Raw genomic sequence first — 21,441 nt, forward strand, 5'->3', positions numbered from 1 at the left:
TGCTTACATTATGATTCCCTGGAGGAGGGCATGGCAACCCACTCCAGTATTCTTGCCTGCAGAATCCCAAGCACAGAAGCCTGGCAGGCTATGGCCCACAGGGTCACAAAGAGACAAGACTGAAGCAACATCGTGTAACTACAACAAAGCTAACGATTCTCCCCACCAAGCACCATTATTACTCCCAAGAGGTAATCTGGATTAAGTTTACTGTTTATCATTCCATTTATATAAGCGGGATCATTTATCACACAAGATGGTCTAAAATTTACATTTCTCACTTTACGATTATCAGGACACCTTTCTGTGACAGTACATGTCTGTTTAAAACTTTTCATGAACTATAACATATATACATAAAGCCACGCAATTAAGTGTACCACTCAATGAATTTTCATAGACTAAACACACCCATGTTACCAGCAACCAAAGCAAGAAACAAAAGATACCCAACACCCCCAGAAGTCTGCCTTGGGCTCTCATAGTCCAAACTTTCCATCTGAGGATAACCAGACTCTGACTTCTCAAAGCACAGGGTAGTTCTGCCTGGTTTTAAACGTACATAAACAGTCTCAGAGCATGTGCTCTGGCCCACCACTGGTTGTGAACAGATACAGTCTGTTCATCATCACTGCTGTATTCAATTACATAGAGTCACAACTTACTAACCCATTCTGTTGACGGGCGTTTGGGTAGCTTCCAGTGGGTGCTATTATGCCTAGTTGAGTTCTATGAACATTCTAGTATAAGTTACTTGGTAAACACACGTACGCATGTCTGCTGGGCACACACCGAGGCAAGGAGCTGCTGTCATAAGGTGCACAGAGTTAGCATTAGGAGATACCGCCAGTTTTCCAGTGTTCACACTGGTTCATACTCCCACAAGCTGAGTCAGAAGGTTCTGGTTGCTTATATCTGCACAAACACTGGGTATATTTCATCTTTTGGCTTTCATTTCACTTTTTTTGGTTATCACCCCCGTTTCCTTGTGACCCTCTGCAGTCCAGCCTTCTTTCTACCCTTTTCCACTTATCTACTTTGTCATTACAGACTGGTTTGTATCTTCTAGAATTTTATACAGAAACAGAGTCATGCAATACATACTCTTCTGTGTGATTTCTCTCAACATAATGACTTTGAAATGCATACATGTTGCTGGACACAAGGTTTTGTATGTATGTTCCTTTCCGTTAGTGACTCGTCCATCCTACGGATGGTTCACATTTGCTAATCCACTCACCTGCTGATGGAGATCTGGGTTCTCTCCACTTGGGCGTATGATGGATAAAGCTGCTAGGAACATTCATATACAAGACTTTTTGTGAACTTGTTTTCATTTCTCCTGAGTAAATAAATACCCAGGAGTAGAATGAGTGGATGGTATGTTTAACTTTATAAGAAACTACCAGTTTTACAAAATGACTTTGCCATTACACCTTCCCATCAATAGTACACAAGAATTCCAGTTACTCCATATCTTAGTCAACCCTTAATGTTATCAGTCTTTTAAACTATTTTAATCGGTGTATAGTGGTATCTTATTTATGATTTTAATTTGCACATCCCCACACCATTAACGTTAACTTCTTTTCTTTTCTTTTTTTTTGCCATTAGTATAACTTCTTTTGTGAAGAAGCTTTACAAACATTTTACCAATTTTCTTAAATGAATTATCTCCTTACTGCTACGATGAAATTTAAGAATTCTTTATTTATTCTGAAACAAGCAACTTATTTGTTCTCTTAATGATGTCTTTCAAAGAGCAAGTTTAAAATTATCAGTCAGCATATAATTTTTTTCTTTGTGATTTTGCTTACTGTGATCTAAGAAAATTTTTTTCAAGAAAATTTTCTGAATTCAAGGTCACAAAGATTTTTCTCCTATGCTTTCTTTTAGAATTATCTAGTTTTAGCTTTGTGATCTTCAAGTTAAATTTTATGTATGATCTCGATCACGAGGTATATTTTTTCCCTGTATATGGATGCAGAGTTACTCTAGCACAACCTGTTGAAAAGCTTTTACTTTCCCCATTAAACTGCCTTGGCATCTTTGTCAAGAATGAGATTGACCGTGCGTCCCTGGTGGCTCAGTGGTGACGAATCCGCTAGCCCACGAGGGTTTCATGTGCCATGGAGCAACTCAGCCCACGTGGCACAGCCAGAGAAAGCCCCCGCGCAGCAGCCAAGACCCGGCACAGCCCCAAGTGCACAGACAATGAGTCGACCGCACACTCACGGGTCTCCTCCTAGACACCAGCTGACCTCACTGATTTACACGCGCATCCCTCTCTCCAACACCACACCGTCCAGTTTACTCAAGATTCACAGTAAGTCTTGATATTAGGTGATGTTAGTCTTCCAACTGTTTCTCTTTAAAAAATCGCTTCGGGAACTTCCCCTGCTATCCAGTGGTTAAGACTCCGCATGTTCTCTGCAGAGGGCACAGGTTCAATCCCTGATCTCCCATGCCACCTGGCACAGCCAAAAATAAAAAATCTCTTTGCTTTGCTTTGGGTTGTTTACATTGTCATATGGATTTTTTGAATGAATCTCTCAATTTCTACAAGTACCTTTGAGCATTATTTTTCTTGCTGGAACAAGAGATAAATAAACTTCCTCACTGAACTGCTAGGAGAGTAAAAACAGGATGGTATGATGGCATGCCAAGTCTGATGGCACATAACAGGTACTCAATTAACGTTAGCTTCCTCTCTTCTCCCCTCTCTTGGCCTTTAAATAAACAGGATCCAATCTAGTAATGTCCTAACATTTCACTAGTGGGTCAACGGCCACGGTGAAATTATCACCACACCAAACGACTTTTGTAAGTAAATATTTGTATTTTTACTTGGATTCGATACTGAAATGCACTTGCCAGAAAAAGCAATTCAGCATATTTACTAATAAACTGTTTCAGGCCACATTTTAGGAAAGCATAAAACCACAGCCAGAACAAAAATTCAAATCTGTTTTCGAGTTCCATATAGGGCCTAATTACATTACTCTACAATACTAACAAAAAATTCTCCTCTAGCAAGATCACAACGCTCCATTGTTCATAATCCTGCCGCAAATGGAAAAAGGATTCCTGCTTCCAAACACTGTTTAGAAATACATATAACAAACAAAATATGACTACTAATTCAACAATTAACATGTACTAATTTGAAACCCAAACCTATAAACAATCAAAAGCTTTTGAAGTATTTTAGTTTAGCCTAACTGATATCACTCCATGAAATGGAGAGGGATCAGCTTGCAAACACAGGCTACCAAAAGGCACTTTTTGGTGAGCCACCAATATTTTGTGGTAACCCACATTTATCAGATGAACTGATACTTAAAGAAAAACAATAATTTGCTTTCTTTTTCCATGACTATCCAATCGCTTCTTTCAGTATATTTTTTAACATTAAAATGGTCTTAAACAATTAACTACACTTTTACTTGATTATCAGATGAACACACAAAACTGCTGAATAATTCTAAGGTAGTAGCTCAGCTGCTAAACCATTTACTGTCCTAAATACTTTCCTAGCAAGGAAGGAACAAGGCCAAAACCTTTCTTTTCATGAAGATGAACAATGACACAGCAGTAACTTCCATCTCTGTTGACGGAGCTGCATGTAACCAGAGGCAAATCTAAGACGTATCAGGAATAAATTAACTGCAAAATGTTACTCGGGCTCGCTCCCCTCCTGCCTCTCCTGATTGTCAACCGCAGCCCCGTTCTCCACTCACACAGGTCTGCCGCCAGCCCTGCTGACTCCGGCTCGTGAACCACCACACCGAGTTCTGTAAACGCTGCTGCTGCGCCGCCGCCATCGCCTGTCTCATTCCTCCTGCCCCCATTCTGGATCTAAGCTCCTCTAACCTCTCATCGCGTCGCTTCTGACAAGAATCTGCAATAGTATACTCTCCGGCCCTTCCCAATTCATTCTCCTCAAGCTACTGCAGGGCTCTTTCTGAAAGCAAACGTTCAACATTTTCTACAGAAACAGAAAACCCATCCTAAAATTCATATGGAATCGCAAGGGACCCTGAACAGCCAAAATAATCTTGAAAAAGAACAAACCAGGAGACATATTTTCTGATTTCAGAACTTACTACAAAGCTGTGTTGTGTTGTACTTAGACACTCATTCATGCCCGACTCTTGAGACTTGGTGCACCGTAGCCCGCCAGCCTCCTCTGTCCACAGGGATTCTCCAGGCAAGAATACTGGAGTGGGTTGCCATGCCCTCCTCCAGGGCATCTTCCAACCCAGGGATCGAACCCAGGTCTCCCGCATTGCAGGCAGATTCTTTACCATCTGAGCCACCAGGGAAGCCCAAGAATACTGGAGTGGGTATTCCTTCTCCAGGGGAAATTCCTGACCCAGGATTTGACCTGAGGTCTCCTGCATTGCAGGCGGATTCTTTACCGCCTGAGCTACCTGGGAAGCCCTACTACAAAGCTACACTTATAAAAACAGCACAGTACTGGGAATTCCCTAGAAGTCCAGTGGTTAGGATTTAGCACTTTCCCTGATGGGCCTGGGTTCAGCCTCTGGTGGAGGAACTAAGATCCCACAAGTCAAACAGCACAGTCAAAACAAAACCACCAACCAACCCAGTGTAGTACTGGCATAAAGACAGAGAGATCAATGGACCAGAAAGCCTGGAAATAACCCCTGCACACATGGTCAAGGCTTCCCAGGCGACCCAGGGGTAAAAGAACCTGTCTGCCTACAATGCAGGAGATTCAGGAGACGTGGGTTCTATCCCTGGGTCAGGAAGACCCCCTGAGCAGGAAATGGCAACCCACTCCAGTATACCTGCCTGGAAAATTCCATGGGCTACAGATCACAACAAGAACATAAATGGTCAAATGATTTTTGACAAGGGTACCAAAACTATTCAGTGGGGAAAGGCCTGTCTTTTCAACAAATGGTCCTGGGAAAATTGGATATCCACATGCAAAAAAATACATAGGACAAAAGTGTCACAACACTGGATGTGGCAATGATTTCTGAGATATGAAATCATAGTAAAATATATATAAATACACTGGTCTGTGCCTCCAGTTTCTGGCAGAGAGCTCCTAATTGCTCAGAACTTCCTGGGCGATAGACATGTCTTTTGCTATAATGAGGCAACTCTTGGTGGGCTCCTGCATAGCTTCAAGATGAGGGCTGACCACCAGAAAGTCCAGGCCACCCCTGGAATTTTCAGCCCCACCCCTCAGCCTCCAAGAAGGGGAGAAGGGTTGGAGACTGAGTTAATGATTAATCATGGTTTCACGATGAAGCGTCTGAAAACCCCAAAAAGTATGGGGTTCTAAAAGCTTCCAGGATGGTGAATACACCTAGGAGGGAGGTACACCCAACTCGACAGAAACAGAAACTCCTGTGCCTGGGACCCTTCGGGACCTTGCCAAAGGCATCTCTTCAACTGGCTGTCCATTCATACTCTTTAGTATCCCTGGTAATAAACTGGTAATCTAGTGGTGGTGGTTTAGCCGCTAAGTTGTGTCCGACTCTTGTAACCCCATGGACTGTAGCCCACCAGGCTTCTCTGTTCATGGGATTTTCCAGGCAAGACACTGGAGTGGGTTGCCATTTCCTTCTCCAGGGCATCTTCCTGACCCAGGAATCGAACCCAGGTCTCCTGCATTGCAAGCAGATTCTTTACCACCTGAGCTATCAGGGAAGCCTAGTAAGTAAACTGTTTCCCCATGTTCTGTGAGCCACTCTTAACAAGTTATTGATGACTAGGAGGGAAGCACGGGAACCTCTGATTCACAGCCAGTCAAAAGCACCGGTAACAACCTGGACTTGTGACTGGCATCTGAAGTGAGACTCTCAGGGGACTTAAGCCTTGAGCCCGGAGGCTCTGTGCTGTCTTGTTAGTGTCAAAATTGAATTGTGTTATGGAACACCCAGCTAGTGTCAAGAGAACAGCCTGGTGTGGAATACCCATACATCCGACATTAGAACAGCCGTGAGTATGAGAGTAGAGGAGAAATAGAGGGGTTTTTTGCTGCTCAGACACCAAAAGCAACCAAAAAACACTGACAAACTGGACATCATAAAAATTTTAAAATTTTGTATACCAAAAGGTAAGAGCAGAGGCAAAAGGCATCCCACATACACAGGAGAAAAATATTTGCAAATCATAGATCTGATAAGGGATTAATGTAAGAATATATAGAGAAATCCTAAATGCAATAATAACAATTCAAAGATGGACAAAGAAAAAAAAAAAAAAAGATGGACAAAGGACTCAAACAGACATTTCTCCAAAGATACACAAGTGGCCAGTAACCATATGAAAAGATACACTCATCATCACTAATTATTAGAGAAATGCCAATCAAAGTTACAGTAAGATACTACACTACACTGATTATGATGGCTACTATAAAAAAAATTTTTAAGGAAAACAAGTATCGCTGAGGATGTGAAGAAACTGGGACTCATGTGCAGTGTTGCTAAGAATATAAAATGGTATAGTCACTCTGGAAAATAGTATGGCAGATCCTCAAACATGTCAAAATAGAACTGCTACCGTCGTTCAGACACTAAGTTGTGTCCGACACTTTGAGGCCTCATGGACCATAGCACAGGCTTTTCTGTCTGCTACTATCTCGAGTTTGCTCAGATTCATGTTCACCAAGTTGGTGATGCTATCCAAACATCTCATCCTGTCCTGTCCCTTTCTCCTTTTGCCTTCCATCTTTCCCAGCATGACGAAACAGCTCTTTGCATCAGGTGGCCAAAGTACTGGAGCTTCAGCTTCAGCATCAGTCCTTCTAATGAATATACAGGCTTGATTTCCTTTATGAGTGACTGGTTGGATCTCCTTGCAGTCCAAGGGACTCTCATGAGTCTTCTCCAACACCACAGTTCAAAAGCATCAATTCTTCAGCACTCAGCCTTCTTTATGGTTCAACTCTCATATCCACATATGGCTACTGGAAATACCACAGCTGTGACTAGACGGACCTTTGTACGCAAAGCGATGTCTCTGCTTTTTAATGTGCTGTCTAGGCTGGTCACTGCTTTCCTTCCAAGGAGCAAGGGTCTTTTAATTTCGTGGCTGCAGTCACCATCTGCAGTGTTCTGGAGCCCAAGAAAATAAAATCTACCACTGTTTCCATTTTTTTTCCCTATCTATTTGCCATGAAGTGATGGAACTGAATTCCATGATCTTAGTTTTCTGAATATTGAGCTTTAAGCCAGCTTTTTCACTCTTTTCTTTCACCCTCATTAAGAAGCTCTTTAGTTCCTCTTTCTGCCTTTAGAGTGGCATCATCTGCATATCTGAGGTTATTGATCTTTCTTCCGGAAATCTTGATTCCAGCTTGTGATTCATCCAGCCTGGCATTTCACATGATGTACGCTGTATAGAAGTTAAATAAGCAGGGTCACAACACACAGCCTTGACATACTCCTTTCCCAATTTAGAATCAGAAAGCTGTTCCATGTCTGGTTCTAACTGTTGCTTCTTGACCCACATACAGGTTTTTCAGGAGACAAGCAGGGTGGTTTGGTACTCCCATCTCTTTAAGAACTTTCCAGTTTGTTGTGATCCACACAGTCAAGGGCTTTAGCATAGTCAGCGAAGTAGATGCTTTTCTGGAACTTCCTTGCTTTCTTCACACTCCAACAGATGTTGGTAATTTGATCTCTGGTTTCTCTGCCGCTTCAAAACCCAACTTGTACATGTGGAAGTTCTTGGTGCATGTACTGCTGAATCCTATCTTGGATGGGTTTTGAGCATAACCTTGCTAGCATGTGGAATGAGTACGACTGGACGCTAGTTTGAACATCCTTTGGCACTGCCCTTCTTTGGGACTGGAATGAAAACTGACCTTCTCCAGCCCTGTGGCCACTGCTGAGCTTTCCAAACTGGCTGACATACTGAGTGCAGCACTTTAGCGTGAAGTGGTCAAAGTGTGAGTCGCTCAGTCGTGTCCAGCTCTTTGCGATGCCACGAACTGTAGCCTGCCAGGCTCCTCTTTCCATGGAATTCTCCCGCAAGAATACTGAGAGGGTAGAAGACATTCCCTTCTCCAGGGGATTTTCCCAACCCAGGGACTGAACCTGGGTCTCCCACACTGCAGGCAGATTCTTTACCATTTGAGCCACCAGGGAAGCCCTTAACACAAAATAAGGTAAGGTAAGGTGAAGTCACTCAGTCGTGTCCGACTCTGCGACCCCGTCGACTGTAACCTACTAGGCTTCTCCGTCCACGGGATTCTCCAGGCAAGAATACTGGAGTGGATTGCCATTTCCTTCTCCAGGGGATCTTCCCGACCCAAGGATCGAACCCGGGTCTCCCGCATTGGAGTCAGACGCTTTAACCTCGGAGCCACATTAAGCCAATCTTAAAAAGACAAAGACTGTAAGATTCTAGTTAGTGACACGAGGTAGTTAGGAGTCAAGATCACAGAGACAGAAAACAGAGTGGCGGTTACCAGGGGCTGGGCTGAGAGGAGCCACTGGTGACTGGGCAGAGGGCCAGCGTCACACGATGAAGCATCATGGAGGCGGACGACGGTATCGACTGCACAACACGGGGAATGCGCTTAATACCATCCTGACCTGCCTCCTGAGAAACCTGCATGCAGGTCAGGAAGCAGCAGTCAAAACTGGACATGGAACAACAGACTGGTTCCAAATCGGGAAAGGAGTACATCAAGGCTGTATATTGTCACCCTGCTTATTTAACTTATATGCAGAGTACATCATGAGAAACGCTGGGCTGGAGGAAGCACAAGCTGGAATCAAGATTGCCGGGAGAAATATCAATAACCTCAGATATGCAGATGACACCACCCTTTTGGCAGAAAGTAAGGAGGAACTAAAGAGCCTCTTGATGAAAGTGAAAGAGGAGAGTGAAAAAGTTGGCTTAAAGCTCAACATTCAGAAAACGAAGATCATGGCATCCGGTCCCATCACTTCATGGGAAATAGATGGGGAAACAGTGTCAGACTTTATTTTTTGGGCTCCAAAATCACTGCAGATGGTGATCGCAGCCATGAAATTAAAAGACGCTTACTCCTTGGAAGGAAAGTTATGACGAACCTAGACAGCATATTCAAAAGCAGAGACATTACTTTGCCAACAAAGGTCCGTCTAGTCAAGGCTATGGTTTTTCCAGTGGTCATGTATGGATGTGAGAGTTGGACTGTGAAGAAAGCTGAGCAGCGAAGAATTGATGCTTTTGAACTGTGGTGTTGGAGAAGACTCTTGAGAGTCCCTTGGACTGCAAGGAGATCCAACCAGTCCATTCTGAAGGAGATCAGTCCTGGGTGTTCTTTGGAGGGAATGATGCTGAAGCTGAAACTCCAGTACTTGGGCCACCTCATGTGAAGAGTTGACTCACTGGAAAAGACTGATGCTGGGAGGGATTGGGGGCAGGAGGAGAAGGGGACGACCGAGGATGAGATGGCTGGATGGCATCACCAACTCGATGGACGAGAGAATGGGTGGACTCCGGGAGTTGGTGATAGACAGAGAAGCCTGGCGTGCTGCAATTCATGGGGTCACGACTGAGCGACTGAACTGAACTGAACTGAATGGGACACTTAAAGATGCTTAAGATGGTAAACTTCAAGTTTTTTATTTAAATTAAAATTAAAAAAATTTTTTTTTATTGAAGCATAGTTGATTTACAGTGTGTTAGTTTCAGGTATACAGCAAAGTGATTCAGTTTTATACATGTATGTGTGTTTTCAGATTCTTTTCCATTATAGGTTATTACACGATATTGAATATATTTCCCTGTGCCATACAGTAAGATCTTGTTGTTTATACTGTATATAGTAATATGTATATATGTTAATCTCAAACTCCTAATTTACCTGTCCCATTAGATGGTAAATCGCATTATATGCATTTTGTCACAAAAAAAAAATTAGGGGAGAACACCTCACAACATTATGAAGATTAAATGAGATAATGTTACAAGCTTATCACACTGTGTGGTACACACCAAGTGCTCAATAAACGGCAGTCATTATCATCACTCCCGGAAGGAGCCAAAGCCTCTCTCTCCTCTGGGACTTTTCCTGGACAGTTTCTGAGGCCTGAAATACAGACCTCCACCCATTCCGCCTACTGTACGCCCACATATTCTGTAAGATTGAACTCCAACGTCACCACCTGCTTTTCATATTCCTCAGGAAGGGTGGGACTTTCCACAATGCCTGGTATTAAACTGTTTGGGGACATATACATTAATAATTACTATTACGTATATATACTGAAATACCGATTGTCAGACTTCCATACCACCCGCAGTGTTCACACTCAGAGCAAATGTGTTCATTATTTTAAGTTATGATTGCTATCCTTCATTCAATGCCTGCAGCAAGTATTTATCAAGTACAGGTAATGTACCAACTGCTCTGCAAAGGTTCTCTCACTTTATCCTTACTGTAACAACTACCACTTTATAACTGAGGAAACTAAGGCACAGAGAGGTCCTCAATGGTACTTTTATTTCTAATGCAAAAAATCAAGCAAAAGAAAAGGAAAAGTATGTGAAGGCTATCACAGTCCATTAAAAGGAATACATTCTAGGGGCTGCCTATAAATGTCCACAGCGCCCATTTTTCCTTATGCGTAACACACCCGGCCTCCAAGGACAGCCTTTCTCAGGAAAGTTAGGGTGTTGGGAAACCTCTTTCACAGGCAAGGCGTCTCCGTCCTCTCTTTCGGGTTCCCAGCCCATACTGGACTAGGTACTAGATCTTCCTTACTCTGGCCTCACAGTGGGGTGAAATGGCGGGGGAGGAGGAACCACAGCCGGCGCGACAGCTTTTCAAGGCAGGTTAAGGATTCCGCAGGGCCCCACATGGGCTTCCCTGGTGCCTCAGATGGTAAAGAATCTGCCCGTAATGCAGAAGACCCAGGTTCAATCCCTGGGTCAGGAAGATCCCCTGGAGGAGGAAACGGCAACCCACTCCAGTATACTTGCCTGGGAAATACCGTGGACAGAGGAGTCTGGCCTCCAAATGCATCATGAAGTGCCGGAAGGAGACTTAACCCAGAGCTTCCCCAGCAAATCTGGGGCCCTGGCCCCTGTCGCACGGACATCAACGTGGTCACGAGGTCACAGTCTGCCAGCGCAGCCTTCTGCGCTCAAGAGTGAGCTGTAACAGGCCTGAGGGCAACGACAACGCTGCCATGCCTTACACTTTCAGGGCTTAGAAATTCTCAACTTGCAAGGAAGGACCTCCATGCGTCTCATAACCCTGACTTTTCTCATCCCCTAGAATCTCACTTTCACTGGGAAAGAGAAAACAGACCCTCCTGTCCAGTTGAGAGCGACAGGCACAAGGTGAGGGCGTCCCAGAGCTACTGAGACTCTGATGTGAGCACTGTGCATGCCTGCTAGGCTCACCAGCAAAACGGGTGTCTTATTTACGAGGGCACACACAAGACTAACCACTTAGAATGTACAAGAAAAACAAATGCCACAGCCCATGAGCCAAGTGCAGAAGAAAACCAGAGCATTCAATAAATCTGATAAAACTTAAAAATAAATCCATAAAATCAGCAAAAACTGTTAATGATGCATTCACACAAAACTAACGGAACATGCTATTCATAAAATGTAATATTCTTCACTCCCTTTTCATTTCCTGCAATAAGGCTCTGGCACTACCACTTAAACCAACACCAGCCTCTCCTTGTTTAAATAAAAAAGTGCTCTCTGGTTTACGTTTCTACGTTGACTAGTCCCGAATATTCCTAACACTACCTCATTATTAAGATTACTGACACTAATTTACATGCCCAAATGAAATTTAAAAGTTGGTGAAAGTTCCAAGAGTACAAGCACATGTGATCAAAGTGTGAACTGGCAGAAATTCATATGAAATCAACTTTACTTGGACTTTTAAAATTTAAGAGCTAATTCATTCAGTTAATAAACATACTGGGTAGCAAGTATGGGCAGAGAATAGAGTCTACAAAATTTTCAGCAATGCATGTCATTCACTTAAGAGTAATTATTGTATGCCTCCTGTATGCCAGGGGCTAGGGATCAACAGTGAACAAAACCACCTCTGACTCTCGTGAAGCTTACATTCTAGGGTGGGGGGCAATCAAATAAAGAAACAGACTGCAAATTTCAGATGGTGATACGAGCTATTTAGAAAAATTAGTGATGCGATGGATAAACTAGACAATGCATATGGGTGGCAGTACCGGGAATGAGCATGGAAGCCAACGGGAAAGGTAAAAATGTGAGAGGGAGCAAGGGAAAGAAAGGAATGAGAAAGAAGACAGAAACAGACGTGCAATGAACAATGGCCTACTGCGCCTGTTTCAGGGAGGTGTGTGTGTTGCTTCCTTGATTCAACAGGCTCAATACACCAGGTCAAACCGCACTGGAAATTTTCTACCCCACACACTCCTATTATACACAAATAAATAGGTATTTTACATCCAGAATATGGGAGAAATAAAATTGTTTTCCCTATGATAGGAAAGGGAGGGGGTATTTATTTAAAAAAGTAGCTCTTACTATAGGACAATTTATATGAGAACACTACTCAAGGTTCAGAGTAAATCCTTGAAGTATAGTTTTTTTTTTTAAAAACCTGTGCCTAAAGTACATCCTTACGAGAGCTCTTTAATTCAGCTGTACAATATCTAGGCTACACATGAGCACTGGAAACAGTCATTTTTCACTCTGCTGCTGCTAAGTCGCTTCAGTCATGTCCGACTCTGTGTGACCCCAGAGACGGCAGCCCACCAGGCTCCCCCATCCCTGGGATTCTCCAGGCAAGAACACTGGAGTGGGTTGCCATTTCCTTCCCCAATGCATGAAAGTGAAAAGGAAGTCGCTCAGTCGCGACCCCAAGGACTGCAGCCCACCAGGCTCCTCCATCCCTGGGATTTTCCAGGCAAGAGTACTGGAGTGGGGTGTCACTGCCTTCTCCGATTTTTCACTCTACTCTGTGTAAAACAGCTAGTGGGAACCTGTGGCACAGCACAGGGCGCTCGCTGGGGGCTCTATGGTGACCCGGGGGGTGGGGCTGGGGGAGGGAGGGGCAGGAGGGCCGGGATACTAGCCCACGCATAGCTGATTCGCTTCGCTGTAAAGCAGAAACCGATACAACATTGTAAAGCAATTATACTCCAATAAAAACAGATAAAAGCAACAACAGTTCATGGCAAAAAAAAATTTTTTTTTAAAAACAATAAAACATTCATTTTCCAGCAAACCAGTGGGAATAGATTGAAAATACTTAGGTAGAAGGTGCCAAACGGAGCAGTGCTCACCAAGGGAGCTGTCCGTTCACCGTGACCTCCCTTCAGTCCCTTTCAAGGCAGAAAATACGAAATTATCCACATGCAGCTGAAAGCCTGCCTTGGCCCTTCTTCCCTACCTACGTCTTCTACCAAACCTCTATCTTATGGCAGGCTGCCATTCCCTGAGTCTCCATCTCCATTTTGAAGTACCAAAAAAGCAGGCTGCCAAAGAGGTTTCAAGAGTTCTATAATCTCGCTGCCTATAGGAATAAGAACTAAAACACTCACGACAGAAGAGCGTTCTTCCCCCAGTCTCAATCCTCTGGACGGAAGCCTCCCAGAATTACACTTCCACTCTGCATTTCTCATGTGCCCTTACTCGAAGTCCATTCCTTAAGGGGTAGCGCCTCAAAATCTGAACTCAGCTTCTCCGTCAAAATTAAAAACCTCTTCGTGGGGCTTCCCTGGCGGCTCAGTAGTAAGGAGTCCGCCCGCCAGTGCAAGAGACGTGGGTTCGACCCCTGATCCGGGAAGACTCCACCTGCAGCGAAACAACTCAGCTCGTGCGCCACAACTATCGCGCCTGCGCTCTAGAGCTCGAGCCCACGTGCCGAAACTGACGCCCGCACGACCGCGAGCCCCGCTCCGCAGGAGGAACCGCTGCAGGAGGAGACCCGCACACGGCAGCTAGAGAGCAGCCCCTGCTCACTGCAACTGGGGAGAAGCCCACGCAGCAATAAAGACCCTGCGCAGCCAAAAATACGTAAGTAAAATCCTTTTTAAAAAAACCTCCTCTCAACCTCATTATCACTCTCAAACCATGTAAGCAGAAAAACCACCGAAATTACAAGCTCTTCCTCTCCCTCCAGGCTCTCTCCTGCCACTTCACACGATCAGTTACCAAGACCCAGATGTAACTGAGTGGAGTGAGGCGCACACGCACCCCTCCTGCTCTACTTCCAATTTCTGATCAATGACATCAACCAAGTTCTAACCTTGGAGTCATCCTTATTATAAGAAACAGAATGTGACAAAGTTAACCCAGTTGGAGAGAAGATAAAGAAAACAACATTAAGTTTCTGGTATGTACCTGGCACTGTGCTGGCCTAGGAGGTGGGTATTACTATCTCCATACCATAAATGGAAGGAAAAGTTTGTGAAGTTTCTCGAATATACCCACTCTTTTCTGGTCGAACAGTTCAGACTTTTAACTTCATATTCGCAGCCTTCTCTACTCTGATTTGTTCTGTATAAAACACTGCCAGAACAATCATACCAAAATTCCATTCACATCACATCAGTTCCCTGTTAAGGGCAGTGAAATGCCTTCTGCTCCTCTACTTGCCCACTGGCTGGCCCACAGCTCAGTATGTATGTGTGAACTAGCTCACGGCCGCCCACCAGCCTCAACTTACTGAGCCCTGCGAGCAGAAAGTAACAGATTTTTAAGACAGAGGTGGTGAATATGCACAATGCATGTGAAAAAGCCAAAGGCAACTCAAAAAGCTTCAAGAAAAAGTAGAATCTCCCTATGAGATTTCACAATTCTGACTCCACTCAAACCAGCCTTCTCTAGGGAGGAGTGGGTGCTGCAATCAGAACCCCAGGGAGCTAACCCCAGCTCCTCACTTCCAGCCACCTAACCTCTCCGTCCCTGTTTCGTCCTCCATAAACGTTTAACCAGCCTTTGCGCAAGTTCTTCCACTCCCCCTAACTATCCAAGTTATTATCCAAAGCTCTGCTAAAGGCCCATCTCTCCCAACCTACCACTGCACTTACCCGATTTATAGTAACAGCTCCACACAAAGAATTGGAATAACTCATTTTAATGTTCATCTGGAATTACATATCACCACGCTTCATTTGGGCTTCCCTTGTGGCTCAGCTGGTAAAGGATCCGCCTGCAACGCGGGAGACCTGGGTTCGATCCCTGGGTTGGGAAGATCCCCTTGAGAAGGGAAAGGCTACCCACTCCAGTATTCTGGCCTGGAGAATTCCACGAACTGTATAGTGCACGGGGTCGCAAAGACTCGGACACAGCTGAGCGTCACTTCATGCTTCATTTAATTATTCCACCTGGTATGCCCCCACTCCCACAACGTCCCGCTCACGAATGGCACACACTACTCACCGCCCCAGGTGATCATCAGTGTGTGTGCATGCCCAGTCGCTCAGTCGGGTCAACTCTGCGACCCCGTGGACTGTAGCCCTCCAGGCTCCTCTGTCCATGGAAGTCTCCAGGCAAGAATGCTGGAGTGGGCTGCCATTTCCTCCTCCAGGGGATCTTCCCCACCCAGTGATCAAACCCATGTCTCCTGCGTCTCCTACATCGGCAGGCAGATTCTTTACCACTGAGCCACCTGAGAAGCCTGATCATCAGTGGCATAATACTAACATCAACAATTATTACTATCACTATTTACTGACTACATAGTAAGTGCCAGGCATTGTGCAAATACCTTGTATACTTTTCTGTCCTTCAACATGCAGCATCCTTTTAGGTAAATCTGTCTTAATCCCCATTTCACAGTTAAGCCTCTACATAAACTCACTCATTTAATCCTCAAAACAACTCTGTAAGACAGTAATAATATTTTGGCCAATTTACTCAATACAAATTAGGAAGCAGGCATAGAGAGGTTAAATAACTTGCCCCAAATCACACAGCTGGTAAGTGGTGAACTGAAAGCTGCGATAAATTCATTTACTGACTCATTCTCAACATTGTTTATTAAGCACTCTTCTGGGGGCTGAAGCTACAACAGTGAATAAACCAGGAAACATTCCTGCTTACAGTTTTACTTCTTGTCCAATATTTTCATTCAAGAGCACAATCCTAAATCCTCTTAAATACACTTTAAGATTTTCATACAAAAATATCAAATTCAGGTAATAAAAGTATTGAAGAAAAGCATGGGACGTGAAGCCAAAATACCTGGGTTAAATTCCCAACTTTGCCATTGATTGGGCCCTGATCAATGGGCTTTCCTCATAGCTCAGTCGGTAAAGATTCTGCCTGCAATGCAGAAGACCGGGGTTCAATCCCTGGATCAGGAAAACCTCCTGGAGGAGGGCATGGCAACCCACTGCAGTGTTCTTGCCTGGGAAATCCCATAGTCAGAGGAGCCTGGTGGGCTAAAGTCCATGGGGTCACAAAGAGCCGGACACAACTGAGCAACTAAACCACCACCAGGCCCTGATCACATTCCTTCACTGCACACTGAGCAGAGTCTGGCACTCAGCAAAAGTTCTCCTCTTCCCTCCCAGCACTGACTTCACAGTCTGACTTCACAGTCCCAGTCGTCACGGAGCACATGTTAAAAGGCTACACCAGGTGACAAGATGGGCTCAAAAGGGACCACTCGGCCTCTTAACTTTCCAAGTCAATTCTCCTTCCAGATGACCAGCACTAATGTCTCTGCTTTCAGGCCTCAAACTACTATGAGGCTTATAAATCAGGTTCCAAGTCCCAACCAGTCCATCCTAAAGGAAATTGGTCCTGAATGTTCACTGGAAGGACTGATGCTGAAGCTGAAACTCCCAATACTCTGGACACCTGATGCGAAGAGCTGACTCCTTAGAAAAGACCCTGATGCTGGGGAAGATTGAAGGCACAAGGGGACGACAGAGGATGAGATGGCTGGATGGCATCGATGGACCTGAGTCTGAGTAAACTCCGGGAGCTGGCAATGGACAGGGAGGCCTGGCGTGCTGCAGTCCACCGGGTCGCAAAGAGTCGGACACGACTGAGCGACTGAACTCTCCCCTCCGAGCACTGACTTTAGTCTGTGTCGTCACGGAGCGCATGTGAAAAGCTACACGAGTGACACGACGGGCTCAAAAGGGACCAATCGGCGTCTTAACTTTCCGAGTCGATTCTCCTTCCAGATGAACAGCACTCATGTCCCCGCTTTCAGGCCTCAAACTACTCCGAGGCTGGTAAGTCAGGTTCCAAGTTGGGAATGGCAGCGACCCACGTGAGGCCTGGCAGAATCTACAAAAGGTTGCAGATGACCTTCTCGGCAGGCACTTTTAATTCAGCAGGGGAGGAACGTGGCCTCAGAGAGCCGTGACCCCAGGGAGAACCCCCAGCCCCTGGCCCCTGTGCCCTTGCACACGCCGCTTCCCCGCAACTCTCCGGCCGCCTGCCGACGCGACCCCCACTTCTTCGGGGCTGCTGCAGCTGCACCCCTCCCACTTCGGGCTGCGTCCCCAGGCTCCTGTGGCCCGTGTTCCCCAGCCCGCTCAAGTGACCTGGGCCCCGGGGGGCCCCGAGCCCCGGCCTGAGTGGCTGGAGCAGGCCGCACGGCCTGACCTCTCACCCCGCGAGTGGACCTCTCGCGGGGCTTCTCCTCCACCCTCCCAGTCAGCGGGCCCTAGAGCCGACGACTCGGCTCCCGGCGGCGCCGGCCGGACACGACGAGGAGCCCCTCACCTATCTTCACGACGGCGTCCGCCAAGCACCGGTCCCACTTCCGGCCGAGCTCTGACTCCGACATGTTCCCCCGCCAGCAGCAGCCGCTCCAGCTTTCCGGACCGTCGGGCCCCGCGCTCAGAGCCCCTCCCCCACCGCCCCCAGGCAAGTCTCGCGATAGCCGGCCGCCGGTCCCAAGCCCGGAAGGCTGACGGCGCCGGCGCACCAGATATCGCGAGATGATATGACTACTTCCGTTATTTCCGGGGTGGTTTTTTTTTTTTTGGCAGTTGGTCGTCAAGGTGACGGGCGGCAGAGGCCTGAGGTGACCCTGACCTTGGAGCTGCGCCTACCTAAGGGTTGCGAGGCAGACAGGTTTCCTAGGCGGCATCCAGAGCCCTGTCTGGGAAGGTTCCTTTCACTACACCAGCTCCCAACTCCAGCCTTGGAAATTCCCCAGGGCGAGTGAGGGCACCGCGCTAGGGTCTCTTCCTTCGTCGCCTCACCTTGGCTTTTTTCTCCTCCCGCGTTCCCTCATTTATTGCCGTGGAGCTCCCGCCGTCACCTCTTACCACAGAAATTGCCCAGGCCAAGGTCACTTATTGCCAAACCAGGGGACGCCCGTGACCTCTGTACGGCATTGGACGCAGCCGCTTTCTCGTTCTTGATCCTCCTTGTCGCTGCCTTCTCTTTATTCATTTGGCTCCAGGACACCAGTCTCTGCTAAATCTCCTCCTCTGACTCGTCTCTTCAGAGGGCCGTCGCCGGTTGCTTCCTCTCCCAGCTGCTTGGAGTGTTGGTTCATTGGAGTGCCGTCAATCCTCTGTACATATTCTTCCTAAGTAATTGCAAGCATTACTAAATTCTGTCTCCTGATCAACCTTCCTATTCATAATTCAGCCTCTTCGCCGGGGTCCTTTAGTTTTCCCTTCCCGTTTCCTTCCTCTAGCCTACCAACAAATACAGATTTGATCCTTTTGTTCTTATGGGGCTTCCTTGGTGGTTCAGACTTCCCTGGTGGCTCAGGCGGTAAAGCGTCTGTCCACAATGAGGGAAACCTGGGTTCCATCCCTGGATCGGGAAGATTCCACTGGAGAAGGAAATGGCAATCCACTCCAGTACTATTGCCTGGAAAATCCCATGGACAGAGGCGCCTGGTAGGCTACAGTCCATGGGGTCGCAAAGAGTCGGACATGACTGAGCGACTTCACTTTCACTTTTGGTGGTTCAGGTGGTAAAGAATCTGCCTGCAGTGGGAGAGACACGGGTTGGATCTCTGGGTGGAGAAGATTCCCTGGAGAAGGGAATGGCTACCTACTCCCAATAGCCTTGCCTGGAGAATTCCATGGACAGAGGAGTCTGGCAGGCCACAGTTCATGGGATCAGAGAGTCAGATACGACCAAGCAACTAACACTTCATTTTCATTCCTCTGATTGGAAGCTGTCAATGACCCCTATTCATCTACTGGTTATATTCAAGCTTCAGTGAGTTCATTTTAGGAAACCTAGAGACCCTCTGCATCCACTAATACAGCCTGGAGCCTCCCTCCACCTCCCTACTGCGGCAGGAGCTCACCTGGCCCATGGAGTCTACATTGTACTGAAACACCTGTTGATAGATATTTGTATCTGCCACTAAAACTAGAAGCTCCTTAAAGGCCTGAGTTGCCCCTTGCTCATCTGCACACTCCCAATTCAGAGCACAAGGCCTTGGACAATAGGAGCTTCTAAGAAATATTTTCTGAGCTGAATTGAATTAATTCACTCATTTACTTATTCGTTTGTTCTTGGCATCCTTAAGAGCAGAACTGTTTTAGTAGTCCTTGCTGTGACGGGGCCCCTTCTTTCAGGAAGCCTTCTTCCATGACCTCTCCAGTCCTCATCTGAGCAGCATATCAGATTGTGTGGTAATTGTTTGTATGACTCTTGGATGTGACTGTGAGCTCCTTGAGAATGGGCCTATGTCATTTCTATATCCCTGACGACCAGCAGAGAGCCTAGTATATATTGATTTTCAATAATGGCTTTTTGAATGGATGTAAGAATGAATATATAAATGATTGATTGAGTTAGAGAAAACAGTCTCTTTTCTGGGGGAACTTTGTAGTGCAGTATTTGTGTTGAAAAAGAAAAGGACAGTTAACTTCACCGCATCCCTATGATGTGTTGCACATAGCACTGGGCAACTCATTTCATTTATCCTCACAGCAAGTGATTTTAGTATCCTAATTTTCAAAGATTTGGAAACTGAGTCTCAGAGACGTTAGGTAACGTGGAAGATGCACAAGGTTCTGCAGTGTGTAGATTTAGAAGCTGACAGACGCGTTTATTGGATTCAAGAGGGTTGTAAACTTTTGTAGAAGGCCGAGAGCAAATTACGAAAGCAATCAGAGGCAGATGGTAAAGCGTGAATTCTGGAGCCAGGCTGTCTGGGTTCAGATTGCAGCTTTTTCCTAGTTTGTATCTGTTATTTTCTTTCCACGGTTCCTCTCCCAATATGATGCTTTGCTCCCTGCTATATCCCCAGCCCTAGAACCTTATGTGACACATAGTGTTTGTTTGATGAACAGATGTTGGTTGAATGAATAAAATAAATGAAGACTCTGGAGTTTTTATAGTTTTTGGAGAAAAAAGATCAAGTGGGGGAAAAATTTTTTTAGGAACATCACTACAAAAAAACCTCAGCAATACACTCAGTATAAATTTAGTTATACTCAAAATGATTAAAAATAGATTTCTCAGTGCTGGAGCAGGGAGTTACAAACATGGAAAAAGCTTGAAAATATTTTTTTGCTGTTGGATTGGAACTGAGAGTATCAGTATGAATTCACTGTATTTAATAGAGATAGGGTGGTCTAGCGGTTAAGTATCGGTCTTCCAGTGCAAGGATCCCTGGTTGGGGAACTGAGATCCCCCTTTCCATGGAGCAGCTAAGCCCTTGTGCCATAACTAGAGCATCCTCGCACCGCAATGAAGATCTCGTGTGCCGCACCGAAGACCAGACACAGCAGAATAACTGTGCTTTTTAAAAATAGAGATAGATATAAAAATGTGTGTTTCCTGATCCTATGTGTTTCCCAATCCTGTCTGCGGAGAGGGCCTAAAAACAATGATATACCAGTAGCAATAAGCAAGCCTAGATCTTGGCTTCTAAATACCATTCTCTATTTAAAGAACCCAGGTCACCTTGGGAAAATAACCGAGGCTTCAGGGTTCAAGCCAGAAAAATTCCAGATGACCCTGGAATCTGTTCTTCTTTCACAAAGTAAGGAAGTCATCAAAGGATGATAGTGTCATGTCCAAACATTTTAGCAACTACAAACTGCCTAAAGAATTGCTTGGTTCCTAATTGGAATTCTTTGTACAAGCTATTATTACCATCATTAAAACTTCTCCCAGTTGTATGGAGCAAATTTCACAAAGATAGAAGTTTGCCTTTCAAATTGGTAAAGACAGTCTTGTATTAGAGCAATTTCACAGTAAGAGAGCCAATACTGTTTTACATTGAATAGAAAAAACTTGGAAAAAAGTTGAGTAGATTTTAACCCCAACTGTTAATCAACTAAACATAAGCTCTTTGTTTGGTTTACTAGGTTGTAAATCCAGTTTCATTAACAACACAAACTAAAATATTTTATAGCACAGCACCTGCATAAATAAAAGCCTTTTATATTCCAGTATTTTTTTTTTTAGTTCCCCTTCAGTTAAAGTCTAATTCCTTTCTTAAAGGGCGATTTGCATTTTTTGTTTCATATATTCTTTCTCTAAGAAGGGTCT

At 45.3% G+C, this 21,441-nt stretch overlaps 1 protein-coding gene across 1 annotated transcript in view; it reads right to left on the minus strand.

Annotated features, from left to right (window-relative positions):
* MICOS10 (mitochondrial contact site and cristae organizing system subunit 10) overlaps positions 1 to 17,810 on the minus strand; it is a 34,999-nt gene extending 17,189 nt beyond the window's left edge. The window contains exon 1 of the mRNA XM_052661132.1: positions 17,686 to 17,810. Within this exon, the coding sequence (XP_052517092.1) occupies positions 17,686 to 17,749 (64 nt within the window). The 5' untranslated portion in view covers positions 17,750 to 17,810. The remainder of the gene's footprint in view (positions 1 to 17,685) is intronic.
* Between the last annotated feature and the right edge of the window lie 3,631 nt (positions 17,811 to 21,441).

The sequence above is a fragment of the Budorcas taxicolor genome, chromosome 2 (genome assembly GCF_023091745.1).
Source record: "Budorcas taxicolor isolate Tak-1 chromosome 2, Takin1.1, whole genome shotgun sequence".
Lineage (NCBI taxonomy): Eukaryota > Metazoa > Chordata > Mammalia > Artiodactyla > Bovidae > Budorcas > Budorcas taxicolor.